The sequence below is a fragment of the Mesoplodon bidens genome, assembly GCF_964165515.1.
Source record: "Mesoplodon bidens genome assembly, chromosome: 14".
Taxonomy (NCBI): Eukaryota; Metazoa; Chordata; class Mammalia; order Artiodactyla; family Ziphiidae; genus Mesoplodon; species Mesoplodon bidens.
Genome location: NC_138170.1, coordinates 58,875,271 through 58,895,102, shown reverse-complemented (window position 1 = coordinate 58,895,102; position 19,832 = coordinate 58,875,271). Strand labels below are relative to the sequence as shown.

The following is a 19,832-nucleotide window of genomic DNA, read 5'->3' as shown; positions in this document are numbered from 1 at the left end:
GATGTAATTTTTTTTATAATATCACTACAATTTTTTAAAAGTAAATATAAGAGTTTATTAGGCTCTAAGGTCATAAAAATGAAAACCAGAGATATGATTATACAGACTGACATTGATTTTATCAATCTGATATATTTCGTAAATATTTTGTAACAGATAAAGAATAAGACATACTGCTTCTCTGGAGGGAGGAAAAGCTACATTTTAAGCTCTGTACCTTACAGTTACTAATATAACAGCCATTAGTATTTCACTGTGTCCTACCAGTAATCGTTTTCCAGTGTTTAATGCTGGGCTGGATTGGGAAAGCTCATCCTTCCCACCACCACCAAAGGAAAAAAAAACGGTGGGTTTTGCAATATCATAAAGATCAGTAAATCTTTTTCTTTCCCATGAGAGATTTAAGTCTAACCTTTGAGGATTTAGCAACTCTAAACACATTACCTAAAAGTTTTTAAATCTCCAGGATTGTATTTAGGTAATTTAGGTAAAAAATGTGACTCCTCTTTTGAATGTATGTAATCTCTAATAACTTACAGATACTATCTGAAATGCCCATTGAAGCATCATATTAATAATAGATAACTTAGAAAGGAAAACAAGGAGAGGATACTACAACCCAGAGAGAATTTATAAATTCTGACACCTATCAAGTTTCTCATCTTTGTAGGTGTGGAGCTGGTGTCTGCATAATATTCATTGGTTTTAAGATCCAAATGTAACACTACATTACATCACATTTTGTAGCCATGAATATTTGAACTTAAAGTGTGATATGCACAAGAATAGATACAGTCATTTCTAAGTACCAGTTTACCTAATTTTTTAAAAGTTGCAGTGGAAAACACAGTCTGGTCACGTTTCTGAGTTTATCTAATGTGCAGTTCTGTCTATTCAGTTTAGAGATGAAATAGAGTTTATTTGGCGGTTTGCTCGTGCTTATGGAGACATGTACGAGCTATCTACAAATGCACAAGAAAAGAAGCATTATGCTAATATTGGTAAGTATTTTGTAAATATTAATTATCCTCAAGTAGTAATCATTATCTATAGTAAACCACTAATGAATTTTAATTAAAGCTTAATTATCTTAGCTAAAACAAGTATGTTTAATCTATTTCAACATATCCTAGTACATATATAGTCTAAGGACAGAAAGTTTTTTTTTTGTTTTTGTGTTTTATTTTGCGGTACGTGGGCCTCTCACTGTTGTGGCCTCTCCCGTTGCGGAGCACAGGCTCCGGACGCGTAGGCTCAGCGGCCATGGCTCACGGGCCCAGCCGCTCCGCGGCATGTGGGATCCTCCCAGACCGGGGCACGAACCCGTGTTCCCTTGCATCGGCAGGCGGACTCTCAACCACTGCGGGAAGCCCCCAGAAAGGTTTTTTTAGAATAAAAGTACATGTTCTTAAAAACTATTTGAGCATACTAGAACAGGTAACTGAAAAACTCAAATTCCAGCTTTTAAAGTTTATAAAATCACAGAAAGATGAGACAGTAAGTGGTAATAATATGAGAAGCGATAATAGCAGTAGTCTTTTCACCACAATTACTTATTCCTTACTCCCTGTAACGTAGAACTCCAGGTAGCACAAATAAATAACTACTCATACTTCAATGTTTCTTTCAAAATTTATCTTGATAAAACAAGATAAAACAAGATTAGCCTTGTTTTAGCTAATTGGTTAAGCTGAGCAATGAGTCCATAGTTCATTATACTGTCCTCTATTTTCCAAAGTAACAACAACAAAAGAAAAACAGCTTGGGCTTCCCTAGTGGCGCAGTGGTTGAGAGTCCACCTGCCGATGCGGGGGACACGGGTTCGTGCTCTGGTCCGGGAGGATCCCACATGCCGCGGAGCGGCTAGGCCCATGAGCCATGGCCGCTGAGCCTGTGCATCCGGAGCCTGTGCTCCACAACGGGAGAGGCCACAACGGTGAGAGGCCCGCGTACCGCAAAAAAAAAACAATAAATGAAAAACAGCTAGAATGTCAAATTTGATATATATATAAACCTTGGCTCTCACTGAATATCAAACTCTTTCTTGCAAAAAACCCCCTAAGTTTCAGGATAGTAATTTGACATCAAAACTTCTTTAGTGTTTTTGTTTTTTGTTTTTTGTTTTTATTCCAAAGTCTTCTCTTTTCCAGGCTTTCCTTCTCTGAGATAGCATGAGGAAGAAACAGCAAGAAGATAATGATACTGCCAATCTCCTTCCACTCTAGTTCCCTGTCATTTTTATTTCTAAGAAGGAAATATTTCCAAGTTCCTTGAAATTACATTTCTTCCGCTTATAGATTTCTTTGCCAAGTGGCCTCTGTACTTTAATTCTTAGTGGGAGGAGGATGGAAGGAATTCCCCTTCTTATTCTTTACATATTCATCATCAGCTTTGTGGGGCAGTTTTTCTGTAGCAATCCTTCTTGCAGACCATAAACAAAATGGAATTCTAGGGAAGAGATTTATTAACATGAAGGTAAATAAAAATTTAACCAAAGAGAACAAACTGACTTATTTTTATATCTACTGAGAAAGTCAGAGTATATCTATGTAAACTGTTCCAACATCTGTCAATATTAAATATATATTAAATAATTTTAAAATATATATTAAATGTATTTTTTTTCTTGAGCACCTCCCTGCCCTGGGCATTAAGGCTTCTCCTATGTTAGAAGGTAGAAATATGATAGCAAACTAGACATGTTCTCAGACTGCAAGGAGCTTATGGCTTTGTGGGGAAGATAGTATTACTAAAATAATCCTACATATAAAGAAACACACTGAAGTAAGTCGTTAGTAAAGAAGAATGTGGCATATTAAGAGAGGGTATAACAGAAAGGAGGATATGATGGCGGGGGTGAACGTTGATGCAGGGAACTCTTTCTTCTGGAAGTAAGTCTCACATAGTAAAATTACTTGGGATCTATATTTTTAAATGGAGTGAGAGTTTAACTGAGTTAATGTATGAGATGGTGAAAATGGAGAAAGAAGTAGGCTGGAGGAAATCCAAACTCTCGTACCCAAGTACAAGAAAGGAGCATGGATTGAGACAGGATATATTCAAAAAAGAGAAAAGTTTATAGTGTCAAAGAAAAAACAGTGACCCCTCAGATGTGTTCATGCAGTTATAGAAATAAATTTAACAGAATTCCTATTTTTTATCCAAGACATATTTATGAGAAATTTTTATTTATTTGTTCAAAATCTTTATTTGAAATCACCGTGTCTAGGAACAAAGTTAAAATGAGGAGTGAGGGGGCTTCCCTGGTGGCGCAGTGGTTGAGAGTCCGCCTGCCGATGCAGGGGATGGGGATTCGTGCCCCGGTCCGGGAGGGTACCACGTGCCACGGGGCGGCTGGGCCCGTGGGCCATGACCGCTGGGCCTGCACGTCCGGAGCCTGTGCTCCGCGGCGGGAGAGGCCACAACAGTGAGAGCCCTGCGTACCAAAAAAAAAAAAAAAAAAATGAGGGGTGAGGGAAGGAGAAAAGGAGGGACATGAATATGATCAAGACAGTGTTACACTAAGGAACTTACTGACAAGATCAATATGAAGACAGGCAATTGTAATTCAATGCACAGGTAGTAAGTGCCTGGCAAAGGTGATGGCAAAGAACACTGGAGCTGAGACATTGGAGACTGGAGTTGAAGGGCATTGGCACCCAGTACAAGGGAGGAAGAGTGCTATTATTGCTCATAACAGTATATTTGAACTTGTATGCCGAGGGAAGATTGGATCACTGAAGAGTACAGAATTCTTTCCTAAACCTCCAACTGGAGTATACCATTATGCAGTACATCTGTGGACGTACTATGATTGATCATACTTGTCTTCCAAATAAATATGAATCTTATATCTAAAAGAACATTATTGTAATTTTCAGAATTAAATGACTGATACAAATGCCACAAATAGATCACAAAATACAATTTTGTAAGGGAAATAGCTTTCCTTTCAGACTGAAGCTGCATAAATGAGGCGGTAAAACCAATCTGTATAGTACCCAGATCCATTTTATATTCTCAGAACGATGGAATCACATCTATTTTAAGCTTGTGGCAGTGCCCTAAAAGCTATTTTTGTTCATTTGGCAATGTAGGGAAAATGTTGATTTAGTTTTTAAAGTCTGTACATTTAAAAGTATTTATGTTTTTCGATCATTCATTACCAAATTACTAACTCTTTTAATATATGTCCACAATGTACTATCAGTTATTATTTTAAAATACTTCCTTTTAGTTTTTTTCCAGTTTATGTAGATTTCTATACAGGGTATACAGGTTCTCTTAATGGATAGAGCTATAAAGTACCACCTTAGCAAATTAACAAATAGGAGAATGATTTTAGAATAAAATATCTTTATTTATAAAAATTATCTAAACTACTTATTTAGAAGAGCATTTTGTAGATCATTGGATAGTCTCTTCAAGCAAAAAAAAAAAATTAGAGCAGGGAAAAGGAGATGGTATAAAATAAAGCAGCCATTTTTTGAGAAAGATTTTCAGAATGTGGTTTAGACCAGCGTTCCCCACCCTTTTTGGCACCAGGGACCGGTTTCGTGGAAGACAATTTTTCCCCCGGGGTGGGGGGGCGGTGGGGAGCGGCAGGGTGCAGCAGATGAAGCTTTGCCCACTCACCCACGGCTCACCTCCTGCTGTGTGGTCTGGTTCCTAACAGGCCTCTATCCAAAAATTAATAGGTTATTAAAAGTTATTCTAAAATGAAGTAAAATTATTTAGGGGAATTATTTATTTACTGAGCTTGCTCATTATTGTGAAAGATTAGACAAGAGCTTCTCTGGGACATCTTCCCTTACCCCTTTAGATAGAGATGCTCTCTCCGTTCTCTGTTATACTCTCGTTTTACCTTGTATTTATTTTTTGCACATAATTTGTTTGTTTATATACCTGCTGCCTACTGAAATGTGAATCCTTGGAAGTCAAGAACTGTGTCTTATTTGACTTTTTATTCCCAGAGGCTCACATAATATGATACTTAGAAAGCACTCAGTAAATGTTGGTTGAGTTAATTACAAAACAATTTCTATTAACACTTCTAGATAATGATTGAATGACTTCTCTTGCACTTGGTTAAATCACTTAACCCAGTGAGTCTCAAACTTGAGCATATATCAGAATCACTAGAGGCTAGTTAACGCAGATTGCTGACTCTCAGAGTTTATGATCAAGTCCCTCATGTGGTCCGAAATTTGCTTTTCTAACAAGATTCCAGGTGATGGCTTCTGGTCTTGGGACCATACTTTGGGAACTACTGGCTTAATTCAGTAATTTACCTCCCACCAACTCAGATGAAGGTAATAAGTGTAAGTGCATTTATCTTTCAGGAAAGACATTAGGTGAAAAAGCTATTACTAGAGCACCCATGAATGGACATTGTCATCTATGGTAAGTACATAGAATTTATGCAGTCTTTAAAAAATTCTAATATGCCTCTTTATAAGTTGCAATGGATTTTTAAAATATTATTGACCCACTTAATGTGTCACATTCACTAAAAAGAATATTTAGTATATAGCACAGTAACTGTTCTTGTTCTGTTTATTCTCATGTATTTTTCAGTATATATATTTTAAATATATTTAAGATAAATTTTCATTGAAGAATTCATAACTGAATCTACCAAGTCCAATAACTGTGCACATGATAAATTTAATTAAACCTAATTTCATTTTGTTTGAAAACAAATACTAAAGTGATGCCACATTTCTAAATGAAACGCAGAGAGAAGAATAAAAGCACATCAGCCATTATACCTTGATGAGTAAAGGTATACAAATTCCACAAGTCAAAGGAAAGCCATTTCTAATATAAGAAAGCTCAAACAAAGGCAGTCTAATTAGTTGGATGGGTATAGGTGGATATCCTTGGGACAAAAAATTTATTCTTGGGTATGTTTTGTTTTGGATCTTTTGTATATTTACAATTATAAAACACAAATAAGAAGAAAAATATTGTTTTTAATTAACACTTCATTTTACTCATAGTTGTATTTCTATAGCATTTCTTAGTTTCTTAGTTATTTTTTGTCCCCAGTAATATTGGTACTTTAGGTGCTAGGAAGACATAGTCATAAATTTATTTTTGACCCTTCTCTCAGACCTAGATTGTCAGAAATCCACCCCTCTTTGGGATTATTTTATTCTTCTGGGATAGTCTTAGGCAAATCTCTCTCAAAATGACTTCTTTTCTTCAGGTCCACATTTATCCTCCAGGAAATTCATTTTTGCCCCACCAACTCAAAAGTGCAAACGATTTTTCCAAAGCAGACCTGTTTCTTTACACTGCCACCAGCAGGGGGAGCACCACTCACACACTCTCATCCTAAAACTTCCCTGGGCAGGAATCAGATAACATTCTTTATGTCCCTCAAACTCTGAAGGACGTGCCAAAATAAGAATAAGTCTTTTGAAGCTGCCACCACTTAAAATGAGAAACAAGGCTACCCCCTTCCGTCTCGCATGAGAAGGTGGGAGGTGGAACCCAAGTACCCTCCCTAGTAGTTCTATTCGCAGAAATCCCCCCTCCAGGTCTCTCTCTGCTTCAGCGAACTCTGCTTTCTCTTGTATAGCCTGGAGATGGGTGAAGGGCTAAGCCTGGCAGAACCTGTGAATCATTTCACTAATGTGTCATGCATGGGTAGTAGAGTGTCTTGCTTTAGGAGCCGGAGTATACCTAATAGATAAAGTATTGTTCTGTGCCCTAGTACCTCTGCCACAACTCTAGGAGAAAGGTAATTTTGCAATTAACATCCTGGTAGATATCTTTAAGGTCATTTCTCCAGTATGTAAGAGTCTTGGCTATTACTTCTATAGCCAGCTTTACCTTCCTCACCTAATTTGCATAATACTGATATTAATAAATTAATGTTTTAAAGTACTTCTGTTCTTCCATTTTTAGTATAACTGTAATGAATTTATACTGATCAAGCTACACTTGCTTCACCTCTTTCGATAATGGAGATGTTTGGGTGTTGGTTAGCCAGATTTGGACGCAGAAAGAACACCGAAGCCCTACTCTTAACTCTGAGCGTCCCCCTCCTCTTCCTCTGCTGTCCTCTTCCTTCTCCCATACAAGCATCTGCATCCATGGAGAATCACATTAAAAATGTACATTTGATGTTAACCCTCAATTTGAGGACACTTATCAGTGTGAACTTCCAAATTTCCATAAAGGAACAATGTTGAATCTTCTCTGAAGACTTCATAAGCACCTTAAACTTACCTTGTGAGGACAGATTATGCTTAACTCTTACTCAGTGGGTTTCCCAGGCTGTCTTCCACTAATCTGGCTACTTCTCTTTTGTTCATCTTTTTTCACTTTTTGTTGTGTACTAATTGCCCTGTTTATAACTGTGGGATTTAACCCCGAGGGTGAATCTTATTCACATACACACAGACACACACAGAGTACTGATCCAATTGTGTTTCACATGATTTTTTATTCAGTATCAGTTTTTAATTAAAAAACAATTAAAATCTGATCAGTTGCTAAAATTTAATAAATTCAAATGTCAATTTTTAAAATTTATTTCATTGAAGTATAGTTGATTTACAACATTGTAAATTTCTGTTGTACAGCAATGTGATTTTATCTTAATTCATAAAATATATTATGATGTACCTACTGAATACAAGAATTCTCAGTCAATTAAATACAGTAGTAGAGGTTTAGGGTGATGAAAAAAGAGAAATTAAGACTTTGACTTGCGGGCCTCCCTGGTGGCGCAGTGGTTGAGAGTCCGCCTGCCGATGCAGGGGATACGGGTTCGTGCCCCGGTCTGGGAGGATCCCATATGCCGCGGAGCGGCTGGGCCCGTGAGCCATGGCCGCTGGGCCTGCGCGTCCGGAGCCTGTGCTCCGCAACGGGAGAGGCCGCAACAGTGAGAGGCCCGCATACCGCAAAAAGAAAAAAAAAAAAAAAAAAAAAAAAAAAAAAAAGACTTTGACTTGAGAAGCAATGTGTGAAACTTAGGTTAACTGATTCTATAATTAATTGTAATAAAATGTCATGAAAATGTCTTATCCTGCTGGAATTTTTTTCAGTATGTTACGACTTTTTCTCATTCATTCAGCATAAATGACAAAACATGGCCTCTAGGCCAAACGCAGCTGCCTGCTTTTGTAAATAAAGTTTTATTGGAGCACAGCCACACCTGTGCATTTGTACATAGCAATGAAGTTGAGCAGTTGTAACAGAGACTCTCTGATCCCACAACCTTAAATGTTTCCTACCTGGCCCTGCAGCGAAAGTTTGCTGACCCATAGTTTACAGGGTTCTGTGATGGTTTATAAGCCTTCAGTTTGAAATAAAAGATGCAATCATTAGAAATAATTATCATAAAGGGTGATATGGAGGGAATAATTGAAAAACAAATATTATTTTAAAGACTTGTTTTTCATCATCATCTTTTCCAAAATGAAATTGCTCTGTAACTTTCAGGCTACATAAGCTTTCTATATAATTCTGTCGTTTTTGTTGTACCAGCCTAAAATACTTCTAGAATCAAGAGAGCAGAATCACCAGTGGATTTGCAGTTTGTTAGCCAAATAGGCCTGACCTTAATTATAAATAATGTCTTACATATTTGTTGTGCTCTACTGTTCACAAATTATATCCCCATGCCTTCTAGCATGTGATTCACAGAACAACCTGTTTCCATTTTATAGAAAGCAAGGCCGTCTCTGTGTGTGGTGCAGTATATGTGTGTCTGGTGTGGTGTTGTGATTAGTAACCAAGGGTCATACAATAAGTGGAAAAACAAAAACCAGATCTTATATTTGTATGTACTCAGTATTTCATCTATTATTTACTCTTCCTCTGCTTTTTCACAGTATAAAGAGAATTGGTGCTAAATCAAAAATGCTACTGGGAAACTAATGGAGTTGTTTTAGTAGTCGTTTACTAGTTGTTCAGACAGGGATGTTTGTCAGTTATTAAAATATTCACTATAGATGCAAAGAAAATACAGAATTTTTGTCAATGCATAGTTAGAACAACCTCTAGATGGAGGTAATAGACCATATTGTGTGTTAATTTTCTTCATAGTTCCCATCAACCTGAGAGTTTACAAAATAAAATTTTAAATTACATTTTCCAAGATAAACAGTGTGAAAAACAACAACACATACATGCAGATATAGGTGGGATTGATTGCCAGAAAAGAAATGATGATCCTTTGAGGAAAAGTGGTTCAGGTAAACTTTGAATTTATGACATGTAGGAAGATAAATAATACTTTAGACTTGAAAGAAGCAGACTTCAAAATGATTATGAAAAACATAAGACTCTGGTGACAGATTATTTATAAGGGAAAATGTACATATTTCATATAATGGTTTTCTTAAGTCACGTTTTTTTCTTTTTTCTTTTTCTTCACTCAGAGTAACTTGGAAAGAACATGCTGAGAGAGCTCTGTAAAAGCTAGAGATGTGCATAAGTTGTTCTGATTTTCAAAAAATAGAAGATTGATTCCACCACTATAGATCAGTGAACACAGAATCTTTTCCTTTGATTACAGCACAAATAGTTAGTTGGGTTTTCTGTGAGTGATGAAGTTCAAGAAGACTCAACAGATTTTTCTAAAAATGTGAGATGATCTGTTTTTTCTTTGCTAGTAGATAGAGTAGGGAAATTGAGCTAATATATCTGGATTTAAGGAAGGCTTTAAGGCAAGTTCACTCATAATATTCTTGGGGACAAGATGTTAAAATATGGGCAAGGTTCTTTGTCACCCATGCTGGCAGAAGGGTTTGAACCTCAATCATTCAAAAGGATAACTGTTGACAATATCATGATTCTAGAGTTCCAGGTCTAGTTCTTAGACACTAGTGTGTTCAGTAATTTTCTTCAGTGGGTGAAGATGTGGAAGGTATGATTATAAATGTTGCAAGTGATGCAAAATTAGGAGGAACAGGGTGTTTGATGGATGACAATAGTAATTAAAAGATTTTCACATGTTGAAAGAGATACTGAACAAGGTGAATTAAGAGGGATAAATATGGAAGGAGGGATGGAGAGGAAAATGTCAAAATTTAAGGACGTGGGGCCTCCCTGGTGGCGCAGTGGTTGAGAGTCCGCCTGCCGATGCAGGGGATACGGGTTCGTGCCCCGGTCTGGGAGGATCCCATATGCCGCGGAGCGGCTGGGCCCGTGAGCCATGGCCGCTGGGCCTGCGCATCCGGAGCCTGTGCTCCGCAACGGGAGAGGCCACAACAGTGAGAGGCCCGCATACCGCAAAAAGAAAAAAAAAAAAAAAAATTTAAGGACGTGAGGGAAAAACAGATGGAAATTAGAATGAAGCATGGAGTTTAGTTAACAATAATATATTAATATTGGTTCATTTTGAAAATTTTCAATATTGTATATCAATATTAGTACAGTTGTGATAAATGTATTATAGTAATTTAAGATAGTATTTAAGATAGTAATTTAAGTAGTATCTCCTAATCTAGGTAAGTTCTCAGATCATAATAGGTTGCTTTTGTCATAACTCTTGCTTCTACTGTTAGGAGATTATTGATTTTCTAATGAAAATTAAGAAGTCAAAAAACTTATAACTGAAAAGTGGCCATTTTATTGGTTGTGCATAAGTTGTGTGAATTATGTGATCTTTTGTGTTCAGGAATGGTCTAACTGTTCCAAATTAAGAAAATTGTTCACTTCTATTTTTTATTTGAAAGTTATGTGTATCTACAGGAACAATCAAGATAAATAACACCCAAAATTACATTTTTCATTTCAGTTATGACAATGCAAGTGAAAATTAAGACCTACTTTTGAATTATTTAGGTAAATGAATATTTTGCCTCAGACAGAAACACTCTGAATACTTTTGCACAGACAGAAACAGTCTGAACGTAAAAAGTAATATGTGCCCAATTTTTAGAGGAAGCAAGTTGCTGAACAAATATTGTGCCCAATTTTTAGAGGAAGCAAGTTGCTGAACAAATAGTGTACATAATTTATAGTCAAATATTTATTTATGTAAATTTTATATTCCCAAGGGAAAAAAAGTAAAGAATCCATGGGATGCACTCTTCTAGTAATGAATGCAGTGTTTCCAAGGAAGGATTGAAGGACATGGGGAATTTTTGAAAAAACATATTCTAAAATTACCTTTGATTTTAGCATTTGTTTTTAGTCATGATATTTATTTTAATTTTCAAATGACGTTAAGGGAGCCTTGAACTTTTTATTTTTATGAAAGAGAAGCAGGAATCTGTTGACACAGTGTATTTTTCAGGTTAATACTTATGTGAATAGACTTTTCTGAGGGTCTCTTTGTGACTCTGATGTTGATGAAGGTGATGGCAGCAGCTAATCTTTCTTGGAACTCACTCCAGGCCAGATACTATTGTAAGCGATTACGTTTTAGATATTTTACCCTCATAGCACACATATGAGATAGATGGTGTTAGTATCCCCAGGTACAGCTGAAGAAACTGGCCTCATGTTAATGTCAAACATTGGTTATTTATTCATCAATATGAATACTTTTGTTAAATATTAATGAATGGTTTACAGATTTTTTTTAAATGTTAAATTTCATGGTATTTGATTAAAAGTTTACACAATGTCCACTGTTTTTATCCTTTTCAGGTATGCGGTTTTGTGTGGCTATGTATCTGAGTTTGAGGGCTTACAAAACAAAATTAACTATGGATATCGCTTCAAGGTATTTCTTGATATTAAAAATGTTTTACTGTAGCTGTATGTTCCATTCACAGGTATAAATCAAATTATTCAACAGGTTTATCTCTAGGAATTTATCTTTTTTACTTAAATGAAATGACAGCCTTTAAATAGTACTGTGCCAAAAAAGAAACAAACTCTTTGGGTGATTAAGGATTATTATTATTATTATAGATCCTGAAGGAAGTCACATAGTAGATGAGTATTATTATTATTATTATTATTATTATTTTGTGTGTGTGTGTGTGTGTGTGTGTGTGTGGTACGCGGGCCTCTCACTGTCGCGGCCTCTCCCGTTGCGGAGCACAGGGTCCAGACGCACAAGCTCAGCGGCCGTGGCGCATGGGCCCAGCCGCTCCGTGGCATGTGGGATCCTCCCGGGCCGGGGCACAAACCCGCGTCCCCTGCATCGGCAGGCGGACTCTCAACCACTGTGCCACCAAGGAAGCCCGAGTATTATTTTTTTAAAGGTAGAGGCTTAGCCTTTTAGTCATGAGCACACCAACATCATAAACATGACTGGCACTAATTAGTTAATATTTAATACATATTGATTTGCTGGGAGGAGTAGAATTCAATCTAGGGCTTAAATTTGCCATGATAGATGAATAAAATAAGTAATGCGCATACTCATTATGTATCATGTGCCTGTAGTTGTAATTGTTCAGTAAATAACCCCTCAGGGTCAATAATTTTAGGAATGGGCAGAGAGTTCTTTGTTTTCCAGCTTCCTATAACCATTTGACAATGTCAGGGGAGTAGATTCTTCTCTCACCTAGTTCTGCTATTTTTTTCTCCATTATACCCACATCATATGACATTTGTAAGTTTGCCTCTCAATCAATAAGTATTAGGTGGGCAAGTCATGGGCAGACAAAAATGTGACTTGGATGTTTTCTATTTTTAAGGTGACGTTTTCTGTAGCCTTATTAAATCATAATCACAGTTCTGGTTCTAGTTGTGAGCATTTTGATGATTGAGTTATTGAGAAGCTTAATTGTATTAATGATAAAGATTGAGGAGGGAGACAAAACAACATTATAAAGTCCCTTTGAATTTACTAGGCAGAGTTCTACTCAACACTACCTGAAACTTGGGAGATATTTCTTTTGGATTTTCTTTCAGGAGCATCTAGATAAAGCAATCGAATTTTTACCTGAAGAACCCTTTTTGTATTACCTCAAGGGAAGATACTGTTACACTGTAAGTTGAAAGCTTTTATCTGTAAAGCTTATTTGAATGTACTCTGATTATATGATACACTTTCAGTGACTTACTCTTTTATTGTTTTACCTAGTGCCTGCTATAGAGAAAATGATGAAATTAGTACATATTTTGAGTTTATAAATTTATATATTTTGTGTGTACACACAATCATATATTGTGTGTACACAATATATGATTTTATAAATGCATGTATTCTTTTCTTTACTGCCTTTCCATTTCCCCTTGCGGCAGTCACACTGTCTCCCTTTAAATGTGCTTTTTCTCAGATGGTGATCAGCCACCAGTACCCATGCACCCTGTATTGGTGCACTGCTCTATTTTGTGGGAGAACTTTTTTCCTTTATCAGAGTTTATTAAGCATAAATTATGTGCTCGCTGTCCTTTTCTTCAAGAAACTTTATTTAGAAGGGGACGTAAGACATATAGAAATATAATAAAGGCAGCTGGTGATTCTAAGACCCAATGTGTTAAATGACACCTGTTTATGGAAAGTTAACAGAATGTGAAAATATATCTTAACAGCTACATAAAAAAATTACCCTGAAGAGAACTGCTCTTTCTGAATGAGAAAATTGGGATAGGCAAAAGAGGAAGCTTTTTAATTGTGGCTTGTAGAGGATTAGGGATGAAGCAGGAGGTTTGCTTTTACTGAATACCTGCTATATATGTCAGATGTGCATTTTATATTTTATATTTCTTATCACATTTCATCCTTTTAACAACCCTGTAAGCAGTTTTTATTATGCCAGTTTTAAATATTAAGAATCTGAGTCTTCATGAAGATAGGGGACTTCCCTAAGATTTAAAAACCATTGACCCAACCTCATGAGTCTGGAACTTGAATGTACACTATACAGTTAGGCTTAAAAAGCCCAAGAAGGAAATTTTAATTCCAAATGGAACCTGATCTTCATGCCATAGACAAATAGCAGAAGGTAATGCTAATCCTTCCTGGAGGATTGTATCTTCACACACAAGCCTTAGAACATTCTTGCAGAGTTGAGCTCACAGTGAAAAATAATAGAATATATACAAAGAAACAAGCCATCATAAATGACAGTCAAAAGAAACAAAAAAAAGAGAACAGAAGTATATCTGAAAGGACTTCAGATTTTGGAAACATGGAATACAGAATATTAAACAGCTACCTACACATAATGTGTTTTTAAAACTAAAATGAATTAGGGGAAAAATGGATGAGGAGCATGAGACTACAAAAATGACCAGGTAGATTTCAAAAAATGGAACAATTTTTGATATAAAAAGTATATTATTTGTCATTAAAAGAAAACTCAATGGAAAGATTTGGTAGTAGATAGGCCCGACTAAAGAGAGAATTAACAAACTTTAAGACAAATCTGAAAATGTTGCCTGGAAGCAGCACAGAGGAACAAAGAGATAGAAAATATGAAGGAGAGATAAAAAGACATGAAAGGGAAGTAAGGATACCACGTAGTGGTGAATTTTTATCTCCTTCTTTTGGTAATTAATAGAACAAAAGACATTTAAAAAGTATGTAAAACATTGATTGGAGCCTTACATTTAATAACCTTGATCTAATAAACATAGATGAAAATATGTATCTAGCTATTAGAGGATACACATTTTCGAGCATATGTTGAATGTTTACAAAACCATATATGAGGTCATGAAGCAAGTCTTTTTTTTTCTGAGATTTTTTTTTCTGCTTTATAACAAATTAAATCAGTTATACATATACATATGTTCCCATATCCCCTCCCTTTTGTGTCTCCCTCCCACCCTCCCTATCCCACCCCTCCAGGCGGTCACAAAGTACCGAGCTGATCTCCCTGTGCTATGTGGCTGCTTCGCACTAGCTATCTACCTTACGTTTGGTAGTGTATATATGTCCATGCCACTCTTTCGCTTTGTCACAGCTTACGCTTCCCCCTCCCCATATCTTCAAGTCCATTCTCTAGTAGGTCTGTGTCTTTATTCCTGTCTTACGCCTATGTTCTTCATGACATTTTTTTTCTTAAATTCCATATATATGTGTCAGCATACAGTATTTGTCTTTCTCTTTCTGACTTACTTCACTCTGTATGACAGACTCTAGGTCCATCTACCTCATTACAAATAGCTCAATTTCGTTTCTTTTTATGGCTGAGTAATATTCCATTGTATATATGTGCCACATCTTCTTTATCCATTCATCCGATGATGGACACTTAGGTTGTTTCCATCTCCGGGCTATTGTAAATAGGGCTGCTATGAACATTTTGGTACATGACTCTTTTTGAATTATGGTTTTCTCAGGGTATATGCCCAGTAGTGGGATTGCTGGGTCATATGGTAGTTCTATTTGTAGTTTTTTAAGGAACCTCCATACCGTTCTCCATAGTAGCTGTACCAATTCACATTCCCACCAGCAGTGTAAGAGTGTTCCCTTTTTTCCACACCCTCTCCAGCATTTATTGTTTCTAGATTTTTTGATGATGGCCATTCTGACTGGTGTGAGATGATACCTCATTGTAGTTTTGATTTGCATTTCTCTAATGAGTAAAGATGTTGAGCATCCTTTCATGTGTTTGTTGGCAGTCTGTATATGTTCTGTGGAGAAATGTCTATTTAGGTCTTCTGCCCATTTTTGGATTGGGTTGTTTGTTTTTTTGTTATTGAGCTGCATGAGCTGCTTATAAATTTTGGAGATTAATCCTTTGTCAGTTGCTTCATTTGCAAATATTTTCTCCCATTCTGAGGGTTGTCTTTTGGTCTTGTTCATGGTTTCCTTTGCTGTGCAAAAGCTTTTAAGTTTCATTAGGTCCCATGTGTTTATTTTTGTCTTTATTTCCATTTCTCTAGGAGGTGGGTCAAAAAGGATCTTGCTGTGATTTATGTCATAGAGTGTTCTGCCTATGTTTTCCTCTAAGAGTTTGATAGTGTCTGGCCTTTCATTTAGGTCTTTAATCCATTTTGAGCTTATTTTTGTGTATGGTATTAGGGAGTGATCTAATCTCACACTTTTACATGTCCCTGTCCAGTTTTCCCAGCACCACTTATTGAAGAGACTGTCCTTTCTCCACTGTACATTCCTGCCTCCTTTATCAAAGATAAGGTGACCATATGTGCGTGGGTTTACCTCTGAGCTTTCTATCCTGTTCCATTGATCTATCTTTCTGTTTTTGTGCCAGTACCATACTGTCTTGATTACTGTAGCTTTGTAGTATAGTCTGAAGTCAGGGAGCCTGATTCCTCCAGCTCCATTTTTCATTCTCAAGATTGATGAAGCAAGTCTTAATAAATTTCAAAGAATTGATATCCTATAGGTTTTCTGATCATAATGCAATTGTAATAGAAATTCAGAAACAAAACAGCTTAAAAACCATAAATCTTGAATTAGAAATAATAGTACATGACAATAAAATAAGATGCCATTTTATACCTACTCATTTGATAAAATTTTAAATTATCAGCATGAGATGTAAAAATATGGAGCAATAGGAATTCTTACATTGTTGTGGGAGCACAAATCGGCACAACCATCTTGGAAACAATTGGGTATTGCCTCTGAAATTTGATTGTCTACCATACGACAATGGTGCCTACCCTAGAGGAACTCTTGCAAATGTGCTTTAGAATGCATGTACAAGAATGCCTGTAGCAGTCTTGTTTCTAAGAGCAAAAAATGGAAAAGTTCCAAATGTCCACTGAAAAAAGAGTGGATGGCTGAACCAAAATGGTGGAGTAGAAGGACGTGCTCTCACTCCCTCTTGTGAAAACACCAGAATCACAACTAACTGCTGGACAATCATTGACAGGAAGACACTGGAACTCACCAAAAAAGATATCCCACATCCAAAGACAAAGGAGAAACCACAATGAGACTGTAGGAGGGGCGTGATCACAGTAAAATCAAATCCCATAACTGTTGGGTGGGTGACTCAGAGACTGGAGAACACTTATACCACAGAAATCCACCCACTGAAGTGAAGGTTCTGAGCCCCACATCAGGCTTCCCAACCTGGGGGTCCAGCAAAGGGAGGAGAAATTCCTAGAGAATCAGACTTTGAAGGCTAGTGGGATTTGATTGCAGGACTTCAACAGGACTGGGGGAAACAGAGACTCCACTCTTGGAGGACACACACAAAGGAGTGTGCGCATGGGGACGCAGGGGAAGGAGCAGTGACCCCAGGGGAGATTGAACCAGACCTACCTGCTAGTGTTGGAGGGTCTCCTGCAGAGGCGGTGTGTGGGGGGGTGGTGGCTGTGGTTCACCATGGGGATAAGGACACTGGCAGCAGAAGTTCTGGGAAGTACTCCTTGGCATGAGCCCTCCCAGAGTCTGCCATTAGCCCCACCAAAGAGCCCAGGTAGCCTCCAGTGTTGGATTGCCTCAGGCCAGACAACCAAGAGGGAGGGAAACCTGCCCCACCCAGCAGCAGTCAAGCGGATTAAAATTTTACTGAGCTCTGCCCACCAGAGAAACAGTCAGCTCTACCCACCACCAGTCCCTCCCATCAGGAAACTTGCACAAGCCTCTTAGATAGCCTCATCCACCAGAGGGCAGACAGCAGAAGCAAGAAGATACAATCCTGCAGCCTGTGAGACAAAAACTCTACTCACAGAAAGATAGAAAAGATGAAAAGGCAGAGGGCTATGTACCAGATGAAGGAACAAGATAAAACCCCAGAAAAACAACTACATGAAGTGGAGAGAGGCAACCTTCCAGAAAAAGAATTCAGAATAATGTTAGTGAAGGTGATCCAGGACCTCGGAAAAAGAATGGAGGCAAAGATTGAGAAGATGCAAGAAATGTTTAACAAAGACCTAGAAGAATTAAAGAACAAACAAACAGAGATGAACAGTACAATAACTGAAATGAAAACTACACTAGAAGGAATCAATAGCAGAATAACTGGGGCACAAGAACGGATAAGTGACCTGGAAGACAAAATGGTGGAATTCACTGCTGCGGAACAGAATAAAGAAAAAAGAATGAAAAGAAATGAAGACAGCCTAAGAAATCTCTGGAACAACATTAAACGCAACAACATTCGCATTATAGGGGTCGCAGAAGGAGAAGAGAGAGAGAAAGGACCCAAGAAAATATTTGAAGAGATAATTGTCGAAAACTTCCCTAACATGGGAAAGGAAATAGCCAACCAAGTCCAGGAAGTGCAGAGAGTCCCATACAGGATAAATCCAAGGAGAAATATGCTGGGACACATAGTAATCAAATTGGCAAAAATTAAAGACAAAAATTATTGAAAGCAGCAAGGGAAAAATGACAAATAACATACAAGGGAACTCCCATAAGGTTAACAGTTGATTTCTCAGCAGAAACTCTACAAGCCAGAAGGGAGTGGCATGATATACTTAAAGTGATGGAAGGGAAGAACCTACAATCAAGATTACTCTACCTGGCAAGGACCTCATTCAGATTCAAGGGAGAAATCAAAAGCTTTACAGACAAGCAAAAGCTAAGAGAGTTCAGCACCACCAAACCAGCTCTACAACAAATGCTAAAGGAACTTCTCTAAGTGGGAAACACAAGAGAAGAAAAGGACCTACAAAAACAAACCCAAAACAATTAAGAAAATGGTCATAGGAACATTCATATCAATAATTACCTTAAACGTGAATGGATTAAATGCTCCAACCAAAAGACACAGGCTTGCTGAGTGGATACAAAAACAAGACCAATCTATATGCTGTCTACAAGAGACCCACTTCAGACCTAGGGACACATACAGACTGAAAGTGAGGGGATGGAAAAAGATATTCCATGCAAATGGAAATCAAAAGAAAGCTGGAGTAGCAATACTCATATCAGATAAAATAAACTTTAAAATACAGAATGTTACAAGAGACAAGGAAGGTCACTACATAATGATCAAGGGATCAATCCAAGAAGAAGATATAATAATTATAAATATATATGCACCCAACATAGGAGCACCGCAATACATAAGGCAACTGCTAACAGCTATAAAGAAAAAATCGACAGTAACACAATAATAGTGGGAGACTTTAACACCTCACTTACACCAATGGACAGATCATCCAAAATGAAAATAAATAAGGAAACAGAAGCTTTAAATGACACAATAAACCAGATAGGTTTAATTGATACTTATAGGACATTCCATACAAAAACAGCAAATTACACTTTCTTCTCAAGTGTACACGGAACATTCTCCAGGATAGATCACATCTTGGGTCACAAATCAAGCCTCAGTAAATTTAAGAAAATTGAAATCATATCAAGCATCTTTTCTGACCACAACGCTATGAGATTAGAAGTCAATTACAGGGAAAAACACGTAAAAAACACAAACACATGGAGGCTAAACAGTACATTACTAAATAACCAAGCAATCACTGAAGAAATCAAAGAGGAAATCAAAAAATACCTAGAGACAAATGACTGTAAACACGACGATCCAAAACCTATGGGATGCAGCAAAAGCAGTTCTACAAGGGAAGTTTAGAGCTATACAAGCCTACCTCAAGAAACAAGAAAAATCTCAAATAAACAATCTAACCTTACACCTAAAGAAACTAGAGAAAGAAGAACAAACAAAACCCAAAGTTCGCAGAAGGAAAGAAATCATAAAGATCAGAGCAGAAATAAATGAAGTAGAAACAAAGAAAACAATAGCAAAGATCAATAAAACTAAAAGCTGGTTCTTTGAGAAGATAAACAAAATTGATAAACCATTAACCAGACTCATCAAGAAAAAGAGGGAGAGGACTCAAATCAATAAAATTGGAAATGAAAAAGGAGAAGTTACAACAGACACCACAGAAATACAAAGCATCCTAAGAGACTACTACAAGCAACTCTATGCCAATAAAATGGACAACCTGGAAGAAATGGACAACTTCTCAGAAAGGTATAACCTTCCAAGACTGAACAAGGAAGAAATAGAAAA

General features: G+C 37.1%; 1 protein-coding gene across 2 annotated transcripts in view; it reads left to right on the top strand.

Moving 5' to 3' along the window:
- The window catches only part of RMDN2 (regulator of microtubule dynamics 2), a 57,492-nt gene that overhangs the window by 14,792 nt on the left and 22,868 nt on the right, over nucleotides 1–19,832 (top strand). For both annotated transcript variants that reach the window (XM_081254055.1, XM_081254054.1), the window contains exons 4-7: nucleotides 899–1,001; nucleotides 5,343–5,403; nucleotides 11,617–11,692; nucleotides 12,835–12,912. In XM_081254055.1, the coding sequence (XP_081110181.1) occupies nucleotides 899–1,001; nucleotides 5,343–5,403; nucleotides 11,617–11,692; nucleotides 12,835–12,912 (318 nt within the window). The remainder of the gene's footprint in view (nucleotides 1–898; nucleotides 1,002–5,342; nucleotides 5,404–11,616; nucleotides 11,693–12,834; nucleotides 12,913–19,832) is intronic.